This window comes from Chlorocebus sabaeus, chromosome 9 (assembly GCF_047675955.1).
Source record: "Chlorocebus sabaeus isolate Y175 chromosome 9, mChlSab1.0.hap1, whole genome shotgun sequence".
NCBI lineage: Eukaryota > Metazoa > Chordata > Mammalia > Primates > Cercopithecidae > Chlorocebus > Chlorocebus sabaeus.
The window spans coordinates 12,093,685-12,107,750 of record NC_132912.1 but is presented as its reverse complement, the minus strand read 5'-3'; the positions used below and the strand labels follow the sequence as shown (position 1 = coordinate 12,107,750).

At 42.1% G+C, this 14,066-nt stretch overlaps 1 protein-coding gene across 2 annotated transcripts in view; it reads left to right on the top strand.

Moving 5' to 3' along the window:
• UPF2 (UPF2 regulator of nonsense mediated mRNA decay) overlaps positions 1 to 14,066 on the top strand; it is a 126,673-nt gene that overhangs the window by 99,965 nt on the left and 12,642 nt on the right. For both annotated transcript variants that reach the window (XM_008002258.3, XM_008002259.3), the window contains exon 19: positions 3,216 to 3,383. In XM_008002258.3, the coding sequence (XP_008000449.1) occupies positions 3,216 to 3,383 (168 nt within the window). The remainder of the gene's footprint in view (positions 1 to 3,215; positions 3,384 to 14,066) is intronic.

Here is a 14,066-nt window from a genome sequence, read left to right as displayed (position 1 = left end):
AGTGTAATCCTAATTATATCACACCAGGAAGATGTTTTGGTTTTGCAGGGGAAAGAGAAGAGCAGGGAGATCAATGCAGAATAAATTTAAAATTATTTCTTAAAACATCTGTAAGAATAAGCAAAATAGAGAATGCTAATAGATTTTTGGGAAATCAGTAAAATGCTCTACAAGATATGAAAATATGGCCGGGTGTGGTGGCTCACACCTGTAATCCCAGCGCTTTGAGAGGCCGAGGCGGGCAGATCAGATGAGGTCAGGAGTTCAAGACCAGCCTGACCAACATGGTGAAACCCTGTGTCTACTAAAAATACAAAAAAAAAAAAATTAGCTGGGCTTGGTGGCGGACACCTGTAATCCCTGCTGCTCGGGAGGCTGAGGAGGAGAATTGCTTGAACCTGGGAGGAGGAGGTTGCAGTGAGCCGAGATCGTGCCACTGGGGACAAGAGCGAGACTTCATCTCAAAAAAAAAAAGATAAAACGTTTTAAACTGACAATAATAGTTTGATACAGGAACAGATTAATGAAACGGAGGAGAATACAAAATAGACCCAAAACATGACTGTTTAATAATATGATGAAGATAACATTGCAAATCGGTAAAGGGAAAACAGATAATAAACAGAAATAAAGTTGACTTTCCGTTTTATTTCCACACCAGAATTAATTGCAAATCTATCAAACACTCCCATAATTTTGAAGACTGTTGGGCCCTGCATCAAGCACCTTACATCTATTCTTTGCACAGTGCTGTCAGGTACTGTTAGTATTCCTTTGCTTTAGCTAAAGAAACAGAGGCTTGGAAAGACAAGAAGCTTGCTGGCCAGGTGCGGTGGCTCACACCTGTAATCCCAGCACTTTGGGAGGCTAAGATGGGCAGATCACACGGTCAGGAGATCCAGACCATCGTGACTAACACAATGAAACCCTGTCTCCACTAAAAGTACAAAAAATTATCTGGGCGTGGTGGCGGATGCCTGTAGTCCCAGCTGCTTGGGAGGCTGAGGCTGGAGAATCACTTGAACCCAGGAGGTGGAGGTTGCAGTAAGCCGAGATTTTTCCACTGCACAGTCTCTCTGCCTGGGGGACAGAGTGAGACTCCGTCTCCAAAAAAAAAAAAAAGAAAAGAAACTTGCTTATGGCCACATGGCTAAGAGGTATGGGAGTCTGTTCTCAACTATTTTACTGTGTTGCCTTCTAGCACAAGATGCTATGAGAAACTTGAAGAAATGACTGAAAGAAAACATTTATAGTCTACACAAAGGCCTAATACTTCTATAGCAAACCAATGAGAAATGATAAAAGATCTAGTTTTTTTTTTTAATTGTGTGAAAGGTAATGGCAAAATCATGCCAAAGTTCATGAGTAATAAAATAGTGTGCAAATTCAGATGAGCCTTTTCACTCATCAGACCATTAGGTATTGAGGTTTACTAAGTGATAATACCCAGTGTGGTTTTGTTTGAGTAAACGTATTTGTAAATGTCCATCAGTCCAGCTTTTTTAGAGGGAAATTCAGTAAACCTGTCGAATGGGCTTGCCAGTTGATCTAAAAATTTACCCCTACTTATTCTCTTTATAAAGCTAAATATACAAAGATATCACATTGTGATAGGAAAGAAAGTCCTTCCATGTGTGGGAAGGAGCATTAAAAAAAAAGTCTTGGTTGTCTGTCAATAATCAATTAAATAATAAGGGCATATCGATGTAATTAGCTCTGTATATACTCCAAGAAAAAGATAACCAAGATATAGGCTTAAACAGAAAAAAAAAATGTATGTTGAGTATACAACAGTATGCATAGTGGTTGCTTGTGTTTATATGTATATATTGTTCGTATATGCAAGAAAAAATCTGAAAGAACATACTTCATTGTTAATAGTTGTTGTTGCATCTTGGGGTTGGGGCAGAGGGAAGTAGCTGGAGGAGTTAGTATGGACATACTTACCAATACATTTTTGTATTTAAATATTTTATGAAGAGAATATGTTAATGTTATAATCAGGGAGAAAAATCAAGATTTGTCTATTGTGATCCTTTTGAATTTTAAGGAAAAAGTCTATAAATCTTACAAACCTGGGAAGACTTCAAGCAGATTATAATAAACTGGAGCTTAAAAAACAATAAAACAGGATTTTACTTGATTTACAAGTCTCTTGAATATATGGGGCCTGTATCAGAAGACTGTTTAAATGGTGGTAGAGCAGTTTCCAAGACATTGAGGGCCTTTCAGCATGACCTGCCTAGCTTCGTGGAATATTCAGCTCTTCCGTCTTTGCTGCTCATTCATCAGTCCTGTGTTTGCAGTTCCCTAAGTGCACCATGCTGGTTCATGTCCTTGCTTTGCACCTGTTCTTCCCCTGCCTGGATTCCCTCCACATCCCCCAAACTGCTCTTTTACCATTTGCTTGGAAGAAGTCGATGAAATCTTTAACGTTCTCAAATGTGCCATTTCTATTCGGCCTTTCGTGAAAGGCACGAAACCACTGCCAGCCAGGGGTACAGGTAGTCACTTAATCTCCTCCACAGGTGTTATACACCTATGATGTGTCATCATAATTGTTTCTGCATCTGTCTTAACAAGCTTATTGAGCTCTTTGAGGGTAGTGGCTAAGTATTTTTAACATTACTATCTCCAAGCCTGTAACATATGGCAAGTCTTCAGTGAAGGTTCATTTAATTAATTGGAAAGTTCATTGTAAATGTTAAAAATAATTGATATTGCCAACCAAGGAATTAATCCGAATGGTCATAGATTCCATTCATTCTTCAGTACTCCCTGAGTGCCTGCTGTGGGTAACGCCCTGCTGGGGAGCCCTGGAGAAAGGGATGCAGTGATGAGCCCATGCTGCCTGGGATTATGAAGGAAGATGTGGTCTAGGAGGATGAATAGAAGGGTGTGGTTATTTGAGGAGCAGGGGGATTTGGTAGAACCCGCAGCACTGCGTGTTTGGGAGAGGCTGGAGCAGTCAACAGCAGCCAAGTCCCATAGTTCCTTCCATGTCGTAGGCAGAGGTGTTAGGTGGAGGGAGAAATACTCCCTAGATTTATCCACGGTTCAGAAAGAGTATTATGGTGGTTGTGATTGTTGACTGTTACGGTTCTTATGATTGTTTTGTTTTAAGAAATACAGCATTGAATGAGTTTGCAATTTATATTGACATACATCCTTATATATCTTGGAGTGTTTATTATGTCCTTTTTAATTTCTTTTAGCAACGAAGTGGTGAATCTGTTAAAGTACACCAACTAGATGTTGCCATTCCTTTGCATCTCAAAAGCCAGCTGAGGAAAGGGCCCCCACTGGGAGGTGGGGAAGGAGAGGCCGAGTCTGCAGACACAATGCCGTTTGTCATGTTAACAAGAAAAGGCAATAAACAGCAGGTAAGAAACTGCGCGGCCTGTAATTATAGCTGATTGTGAGTTATCCCGTTTAAGGAGCAACTTTGTTTTAATGGTTTTAACTTACCTTTGACCTACAAGGGGATAAGGGTTGCACAGTTTTAAAGCGTTCAGTGGTAGAATAATTTCATCCTTTACATGGTTTGTCTTTTGTTTATTTGCTTGTTTGAGACAGAGTCTCCTAGGCTAGAGTGCAGTGGCAGAATCTTGGCTCACTGCAGCCTCCACCTCCCAGGTTCAAACAATTCTTCTGCCTCAGCCTCCGGAGTAGGTGGGATTACAGACGTCCACCATGACGCCCGGCTAATTTTTGTATTTTTAGTAGAGACGGGGTTTCACCACGTTGGCCAGGCTGGTCTCGAACTCCTGACCTCAGGTGATCCGCCCACCTCGGCCTCCCAAAGTGCTTGGATTACAGGCGTGAGCCACTGCACCTGGCCCCTTATGTGTTTTAAATCATATATATTTGTTAGAATATGTAACTACCTTGATATCTAGCACAAACTTCCACAAGCAAGCCCCGGGCAGGGAAGGAAAGGAGGATGGCGACTGATGCAGCTCTGGAAGAGGCTTGGCTGCCGTCACTTGAAAATCACACCAACCCTTCTCTATATCCCTCTCCATTTTTGTTGTTTGCTCTTTCCCCCTTCATACAAGATTGCCCCTCAAAACCTTTTCCCCCTCTACCAAGCTGTTACTCTAGGGATTCATAGTTGATTTGTCATATACTTATTGAGCATCTACTATGTGCCAGGTACTATTCTATTCAGGTCCTGAGGCTACAGTGATACACAGACCAATGTGCCTGCCCTCGTGGAACTTACCTCCTACTGAGAGAGTGAGAGAGACAAATGCACCTATTTGTAGATAGTGAAACATGGTATGAAGAGAATAGGCCAGCTGTCAGATATACCTTTAGGTGTATTTAGATCAATTCTGTAAACTTTTTTTACATTTTAACATTTCTGAGATCAAGTTCCTTCTTAGAGTTCATGGAATCCTGTGATAATTGACAGCATTTCTTTCTGCTTTAGTAATAAATAAAATAATGGTGCCTCTTAGAATTAATAGAATGTTACATTTTGTTGTATATGGTAGCTGCCACAGTTATCTTAGACAAGTCCAATACCTGACGCCCACATTCATCTACACAGTCGTTTAACAAATATTTATTATTTACCTGCTACACACCAGGCACTTCTGTGTGCAGAACATAGCAGCAGTTAGCCAGAGTCCCTCCTCTCTTGCAAGCTTTCATTCTGGTGTTGGGAGGCATATGAGAAATACACCAAGTCACGTTGGGGGAATGGCTACTGAAGGGGTGGCCTGCCCCTCCACACCTGTGGGCGTTTCTCGTTAGGTGGAACGAGAGACTTGAGAAAAGAAATGAGACACAGAGACAAAGTATAGAGAAAGAAAAGTGGGCCCAGGGGACTGGCGCTCAGCATACAGAGGATCCATGCTGGCACCGGTCTCAGTTCCCTTAGTATTTATTGATAATTATCTTTACCATCTTAGAAAAAGGGACGTAGCGGGATAATAGGATCATCGTAGGGAGAAGGTCAGCAGTAAGACCTATGAATAAAGATCTCTGTGACATGAATAAGTTTAAGGAAAAGTGCTGTGCCTTGATATGCATATGTAAACATCTCCATAAACCTTTTTAGTGCATAAAGAGCAGCATTGCGTTAGCAAGTCCCACCTTTCGCCCTGAGGCGGTTTTCTCCTTTCTCAGTAAACAGAACATACAATCGGGTTTTACACCCAAGATGTTCCATTGCCCCGGGACGAGCAGGAGTAAGATGCTTTTCTCTATCTCAGCTGCCAAGAGGCCTTCTTTCCTCTTGTACTGGTCCTCCTCAGCACAGACCCTTCACGGGTGTCAGGCTGGGGGACGATCAGGTCTTTCTCTTCCCACGAGGCCATATTTCAGACTATCACATGGGGAGAAACCTTGGACAATACTTAGCTTTCCTAGGCAGAGGTCCCTGCGACCTTTGGCAATGTACATGTCCCTGGGCACTTGAGATTAAGAGAATGGTGATGACTTTTAACCAGTAGTGAGCTGCCTTCAGGCACTTCTTTAACAAAGCACACCCTGCACAGCCCAAAATCCTTTAAACCCTGAGTCGCCACAGCACATGTCTCTTGCAAGGACAAGGTTGGAGGTAGGGTCACAGATTAACAGCATCTCAAATATAGAACAAGATGGAGTCTCTTATGTCTACTTCTTTCTATATAGACACAGTAACAGTCTGATCTTTCTTTTCCCCACAGCTACCAAGGAGGATAAAGCAGGGTAAGAGGATAGAAAGAGACAGGGATGATGAGGTGCCAGAAGAGGGAGGCTGCCTCTTAGGTAGGATGATCAGGGAAGACTCTGCAATAAGTTGCATCTGAGATGTCCTCCACACTAGCACAACCTCAAATATATGATGCCTAAATATCCCTGCATTTGTTGGGCAACTTCTCATGTACACCGAGATCAAAATTGTGCAGTATACTTGTGCAGCATACAAGTGATATACTTGAGCAGTATACTACTTTTTGCTGCAGCAATACCACCTATATACCAATTAGAATTGTGGCGTGTGGCCGAGTGTGGTGGCTCACACTTGTAATACCAGCACTTTGGGATGCCAAGGTGGGCGAATCACAAGGTCAGGAGTTCAAGACCAGCCTGATCAACATAGTGAAACCCCGTCTCTACTAAAAATACAAAAATTAGCCAGACGTGGTTGTGGGCACCTGTAATCCCAGCTACTCAGGAGGCTGAGGCAGAAGAATCACTTGAACCCAGGAGGTGGAAGTTGTAGTGAGCCAAGATCGCACCATTGCACTCCAGCCTGGGCGACAGAACGAGACTCCGTCTCAAAGAAAAAAATAAGAAGAATCATGGAGTGTGGGGCTGGCAAAGACTTCACGGCATGACTCATGTATTGAGAGTTAACTTTGACAGGATCAGAGCATTGCTGAATCTTCCTCAGACACTGCCATCATCGGGCCTTGCCTCCAGCCCAGGCTCCAGCCAGGCCTCCTGGTGCTTTCAGGAGAGCCACACCCCTCCCCTCCTTTGACCAGGGTTGGACTCTGGCACACCCCCATTCCTTTACTCTCCATTCTCTATCTGTGGGGAAAATGAGAGCTTTTTCGAAAATCAGGCCCTAAATGTGGTGTTGCCCTGAGATCTTTGCTAAGACTGCTGTCCTCAGAGCACCTGGAAATGCTAATTCACCACTGTTACCAGGATTCACAAATCCCAGCATTTTTGCTTTTCTAGGGACTATTTAGTTCTCTGAACTAGACTTTTCTATTTCAGTTATCATGTTTTAGATCTCCTTCATTCTCTTTCTCTTTAATAACTCTTAGCTTCCTCCTCCATTCCCCCATCACCAGCTTTTCTTGGCACACAGTTTCTAAAGGTAATTAGGCTGTAAAGTTGGAAGGCATGCACACATGCACAGATCTTGTCTGTTGAATTGTGGAGGGGAGTACATGGCAGCTTCAGCTAGATATACCTTGGTCTCTATTCCTGCACAGCTGCTAGATAATGCTATTCCATTGGCACACTAGGGCCATGATTTTTGTTAACTAAAACAGAGTTTAGGAATATCTCTTTTTGAAGGTCAGATTGCACAACAGTAAATAATCAGTTTTTTTCTTCCTCCCTTTCATGAAGTACATGAATATTCATTATCACCTTTGTCAACTCTACACCCCATCTGGCCCTTATAGAACATGCAGGCATTGAAAATAATCAAAGCCTACTTAAAAAAAGCTTGTGGGCTTTGGAAAATAAGTATACCCCAACAGTCTGAAATTCTAAATTGTATAAATCAAAATAAGATTATGTATATTTTAGAAGGAATATTTTTGGTTGAAAGTAGGTAGATTATAAACTGGGTGGCTTATGTAATTTTATGTAAATGAATTTGAAGTTCTTGTTTCTTAAAATGTAACATTTAATTTTTAATTTTTAAGGATATATTGTTATTAAATTTTAAAAATATTAGCAGACATGAAATGAGAACTCAGAGTACCTGGTTATTAAGTAAATTTTCAATGCTTCTAAACTTTATTTGGAATTTTGGAAAATGTTCAGTTTTTGGAACATTATTTGAAGAAACATCGTTGGTATGTTGTGGTCTGAAAAAGAAAGTATATTTTGTTCTGATTTTTATTCCTTTATTTGGCTTTTGGGTGTTGGCCCTTCTGGTGCAACGGTTTTTCTACAAATGTGAAATGTGTTGCCTTATAGGAATCTTTGGTTTTAAAGTGAAAGACTTCTTTGTGCATCAAATTTGTACTCAGAAATAACTTTCTGTTGTGGTCATTAGGGGAGAAAAAAATTGCACCAATGAAGTGAGTAGTTGCAGAGAAAGAAAAAGATAATGCTTTTAGCCATTTCTTTCTTTCTAGATTTAAATATTTATGAATTAGAGTAATGAATTTAAATTAAAACAAGTTTTAATGTAATATAAATGTTATAAAATGCTTTAAAAAGCTTTTTTGGCCAGGCGCAGTGGCTCAAGCCTGTAATCCTAGCACTTCAGGAGGCCAAGGCAGGTGGATCACGAGGTCAGGAGATTGAGACCATCCTGGCTAACACGGGGAAACCCCGTCTCTACTAAAAACACACACAAAAATACTAGCCGGGCATGGTGGCTGGCGCCTATAGTCCCAGCTACTTGGGAGGCTGAGGCAGGAGAATGGTGTGAACCCAGGAGGCAGAGGTTGCAGTGAGCCGAGATCGTGCCACTGCTGTCCAGCCTGGGCGACAGAGCAAGACTCTGTCTCAAAAAAGAAAAAAAAAAGAAACTACTTTTTTATTATTTCAAACAAATGTGTAACATAGTATAGTTTAATACTGGCAGACAAGCCTTTTCTGCAATTAATGTTTACATAAGGAGTTATGATTTGTTATTATATTTTGACTAGAATAATGGATAGTTATATGTCATAGTAACGGGATTATGTTTTTTAATTTTAGCTACAGTCATGGAGTAGCAGCAAAATATAAGCTAAATCACCTTCATTGCTATTATGTTCAGGAAATTTAGTTTGAGTGACTTCAATATTTTTATCATCTAATTTGCTATAAAGTAGTGTGTCTCTGTTAGTATCTTAGCAGCTCTGTAGTAAAGGCAGTAGGCAAAGGTGGCCGTCAGTAAATTTGTCTCTTCGTTTCCCTGTATTTATTACTGTCTCTTTTATGTTCTTTTTAAGTACATAATACTTGAGAACTTTGCCTTTTGTAAAATTTGTCTGAGTTCATAAAATGTGTTTTTATTCATCTTTTATTTATAATTGTTTCCCATTAGAAGATCTTTTCACCTTCTTTGATCACATTATGAACTTTTCTTTACAATGTTTTGTACTATTTTATTATTGTGATTAGTGCCATCATCATTAGGCTTATTATTAGTGGATTATGAAGGAAATTTCAAATTTTATCATCAGGAACCTAAAAGGGGGAGAAGTGGCCAACTGTTTTATTTCTGAGTGTTTAGATAAAAATATCTTAGAGTTGCAACGTCCAGTTTCATGATGATTAAGAAATTATCTGTCTACTTTTTTTTTAATTGAGTCGGAGTCTTGCTCTTTTGCCCAGGCTGGAGTGCGGTGGCACAATCTTGGCTCACTGCAACCTCCGCCTCCCGGGTTCAAGCAGTTCTCCTGCCTCAACCTCCCGGGTGGCTGGGACTATAGTTTCAGTAGAGATGGAGTTTCACCATGTTGGCCAGGCTGGTCTCGAACTCCTGACCTCAGGTCATCCACCCACCTCGGCCTCCCAAAGTGTCAGGATTATAGGCATGAGCCACTGTGCCCCACCTATCTACATTTTTTACTGGGCTGCTTTGCTTGACTATTTTGTAAAACAGTAATATACCAATCCCTCTATTTGCATAATTCATAAGTGTTTAGGACCAGTTAGTATAGCCACTGAAAGGAAAGCCAGCCAACTGATTAAGAGGATTCTAATGCCAGAGTCTGTAATTTACATTAAGAAATTCAGACTGCCATGTCTCTTCATCCAAGGCATCTTATTTTGTACTTGGAACAGAAAATGATTTAAAATTTAGCTGTCACTCTCAAAGCCTAATTGTTGTTTATATACATATATATATATATATATATATATTTTTTTTTTTTTTTTTTTTTTTTTTTTTTTGAGACAAGAGTCTCAGTTGCCCAGGCTGGAGTACAGTGGTGCGATCTGGGCTCACTGCAATCTCCGCCTCCCAGGCTCAAGTGATTCTCCTGCCTTAGCTTCCCAAGTAGCTGGGATTACAGGCATGCACCACCACACCTGGCTAATTTTTGTATTTTTAGTAGAGGCAGGGGTTTCACCATGTTGGCCAGGCTGGTCTCGAACTCCTGACCTCAGGTCATCCACCCACCTCAGCCTCCCAAAGTGGTGGGCCCCAGGAGGTGCTTTTTTAAAAGGCTGTCTTTAGAGCATAAGAACAAAGAAGGGTAGTCCCAGTGCTTGCAAAGAGATATGGGAAACAGACAAAACAAACCTGTTCTCAGTCCCTTTTATAATATCAAAAGGAAAGATTATTATCCAAAAGGATAAAATTAAATAATGTCAAAAGGGATTATCTTATTACACATTGTTTGTCTGTATCAGAATATCTCGTATACCCCATAAATATATACACCCCACAAACCCACACACACAAAAAAATTATCTGACCAGGCACAGTTGACTCATGCCTGTAAAACACTTTGGGAAGCCAAGGCAGCTGGATCCTTTGAGCTCAGGAGTTTGAGATCAGCCTGGGCAACATGGTGAAACCCAATCTCTACTAAAAATACGAAAGTTAGTTGGGTGTGGTGGCGTGCACCTATAATCCCAACTATTCAGGAGGATTGCTTGAACCCAGGAGGTCGAGGCTGCAGTGAGCCCAGATGGCACCACTGCACTCCAGCCTGGGTAACACAGCGAGACTCTGTCCCTCCCCCCTCCCCCCAAAAAAGAAAAAAAGTTGTAATAAATAAAAGAGAGAGATTATCTACTTTAAGTGAGTCCCAGTTAGGCATAAACAAATCATATCCTTTAGGACTGAAATCACACATAACTATTAAGCAGTTGTCATTAAACTTAGAAAAGTCTTACCAAATGGAATGAAAGATTCACAGTGGGCCAATATTTCCTTTTTCAAAAGCAAGCAAAATATACATGCGGAAAACTAGATAGTCTGATAAGCTTGATGTCAACTTTTAGCATAATTCTAGATTGAGTTTTAAAACAGATGGTTTTAGTTGTTAGGAAAATGAAAATTAAAACCAAACAAAATAGCAGTGTATGCTCATTAGAATGGCTAAAATTAAAAACTGACCATATCAATTTTTTGCCTGGGATATGAAAGAACTGGAACTCTCATACACTTCTATCATAATATGAAATGGGGCTGAGCATGGTGGCTCACGCCCGTAATCCCAACACTTTGGGAGGCTGAGGCAGGTGGATCACGTGAGGTCAGGAGTTCAAGACTAACCTGGCCAACATGGTGAAACCCCCTCTCTACTAAAAATACAAAAATTAGCTGGGCCTGGTGGCACGCATCTGTAATCCCGGCTACTTGGGAGGCTGAGACAGGAGAATCGCTTGAATCCAGGAGGCAGAGGTTGCACTGATCCAAGATCGTGCCACGTTGCACTCCAGTCTGAGCAACAAGAATGAAAAAAAACTCCGTCTTTAAAAAAAAAGGGTATAACGTATAACCACTTTGGCAGTTTCTTAAAAAGTAAAACACACCAGATATTTCTAGCTATTTCATTCCTAGCATTTTTCAGTTAAGAGATGAAGACAAACATCCACCCAGAGATTTGTACATGAATGTAGAATTGTATGTGTAATAACCCAAAAGTAGAAACAGCCAAAATGTTCCTAACAAGTGAATGAATATGTGGCATATTCATACAAGGGAATACAATTCTATAGTAAAAAGGAGCAAAGTATTGATGCATACAACATGTATGTCTCTCGAAATCTTTATGCCAAGCAAAATAGGCTGGACAATGAAAGAGTGCATGTTGTGGCTGGGCGCGGTGGCTCACGCCAGTAATCCCAACATTTTGGGAAGCCGAGGCAGGCAGATCGCCTGAGGTTGGGAGTTTGAGACCAGCCTGACCAACATGGAGAAACCCCATCTCTACTAAAAATACAAAATTAGCCCAGTGTGGTGGTGGTGCATGCCTATAATCCCAGCTACTCAGGACACCGAGGCAGGAGAATTGCTTGATCCCGGGAGGCAGAGGTTGCAGTAGGCCGAGATTGCGCCATTGCACTCCAACCTGGGCGACAAGAGTGAAACTCCGTCTCGGGGGGAAAAAAAAAAAAAAGACTGCATGTTGTATAATCTGGTAGATATAAACGTTTAGAAAATACAGACTAGCCAGGCATGGTGGCACTCACCTATAGTCCCAGCTACTCAGGAGGCTAAGGCAGGAGGATCACTTGAGACTAGAACTTCGAGGCCAGCCTAGACAACATGGCGAGATGTGTCTCTTTAAAATGAAAAGAAAAAGAAAATGCAGGCCGGGCACGATGGCTCACACCTGTAATCCCAGCACTTTGGAAGGCCGAGGTGGGAGGATTGAAACCAGCCTGGGCAACAAAATGAGACCCACTCTCCCTACCCCCAGCCTCCCACTCTGCCTATACTAAAAATTTTTAAAAAATGAATTAGCCAGGCACGCCAGGCACGGTGGCTCACACCTGTAATCCCAGCACTTTGGGAGGCCGAGGTGGGTGGATCACGAGGTCAGGAGTTCCACACCAGCCTAACCAACGTGGTAAAACCTTCTCTCTACTGAAAATACAAAACTTTTGTGCCTGCCTACCAAACAGGTGGCGGGCACCTGTAATCCCAGCTACTCGGGGCCGGGCGCGGTGGCTCACGCCTGTAATCCCAGCACTTTGGGAGGCCGAGGCGGGCGGATCACAAGGTCAGGAGATCGAGACCATGGTGAAACCCCGTCTCTACTAAAAATAGAAAAAAAAATTAGCCGGGCGCAGTGGCGGGCGCCTGTAGTCCCAGCTACTCGGGAGGCTGAGGCAGGAGAATGGCGTGAACCCGGGAGGCGGAGCTTGCAGTGAGCCGAGATTGCGCCACTGCACTCCAGCCTGGGCGACAGAGCTAGACTCCGTCTCAAAAAAAACAAAAAAAAACAAACAAAAAAAAAAAATCCCAGCTACTCGGGAGGCTAAGGCAGGAGAATCACTTGAGCCTGGGAGGCAGAAGTTGCAGTGAGCCAAAATTGTGCCACTGCACTCCAGCCTGGGCAACACAGCAAGACTCTGTCTCAAAAAAAAAAAAAAAAAGAATTAGCCAGGCATGGTGGTGTGTGCCTGTAATCATAGCTACTTAGGAGGCTGAGGTGGGCGGATCACTTGAGCCCAGGAGTTCTTATGCTGCAGTGAGCTATGGTCATACCACTGCACTCTAGTCTGCAAGACCTCATTTCTTAAAATAAAATGCAGACTAATCAGTAGTGACAGAGAGCAGATTGGTGGTTGCCTGGGGATGGTTTCCTTGCTTACGAAGGTCGAAGGTGACGGATGTGCTCATTGTCTTGATTGTGGGGAGGTTTTCTGAAGTAAGCACATATAGCAGAACTCATCAAATTACGTTTTAAATGTGTGCAACTAATTGTATGTCAGGTATACCCCAATAAAGTTGCTTTAAAAAAAAAAGTTTTGAAGCCAGGGCAACATAGTGAGACCCAGGTCCTCCAAAAAATGAAAATTAGCTAGGCATGGTGGTGCACACCTGTAGTCCCAGCTACTCAAGAGGCCAAGGTTGAGGATTGTTTGAGCACAGGAGGTGGTGGCTGCAGTGAGCCATGATTGCACCACTGCACTCCAGCCCGGATGACAAAGCAAGACCCTGTCTCAAAAAAATAAAAAATGTTTTGAGCTTTTTAAAAAGGAGATGATAATTGTAAGGAGTCAATACTAGATCACTAAGAGCAGATTCTCAAGCTGAGGTCACCGGGGGCATGGGTAGGGTTTACCAGGCTGGTAGTTAAGTGGACTACCTTAATATTTTTTTCATTTTTATATGTGAGATATTTATCTGCTGTCTTAAACATGAAGTGTAGCTGGGCTTTTAGATAGTCTCTCACCTGCACTTAGTTGCACCTTAGTGTATCTGTCCTAGTGTGTTTAGCATTCTGGGTGTTCCTTTTTTTTTTTTTTTTTTTTTGAGTCGGAATTTTTGCTCTGTCTCCCAGGCTGGAGTGCAGTGGCGCAATCCCGGCTCACTGCAACCTCCTCCGCCTCCTGGGTTCAAGCGATTCTCCTGCCTCAGCCTCCTGAGTAGCTGGGATTGTAAGCACCTGCCACCATGCCCAGCTAATTTTTATATTTTTAGTAGAGACGGGGTTTTGCCATGCTGGCCAGGCTTGTCTCTGGGTGTTACATTTTAAGAAAAACATTGACTGACTAGAGTGCATCCTAAGAGAGAATACCAAGAGAAGACGTTGGAGATAATAGAATCAGACTGTCAAATCAGACTCCAGTGAATCAGAGCTCTTGTACAGTGTTCAGCTTTAATGATAATTTCAAGGATGCCAGTATTCTGAAGACACAGGTTAAGCTGAGAGAAGCCTGGGACATGGGCACAGCTCCCCAAATCCTTCCATTCCACATCA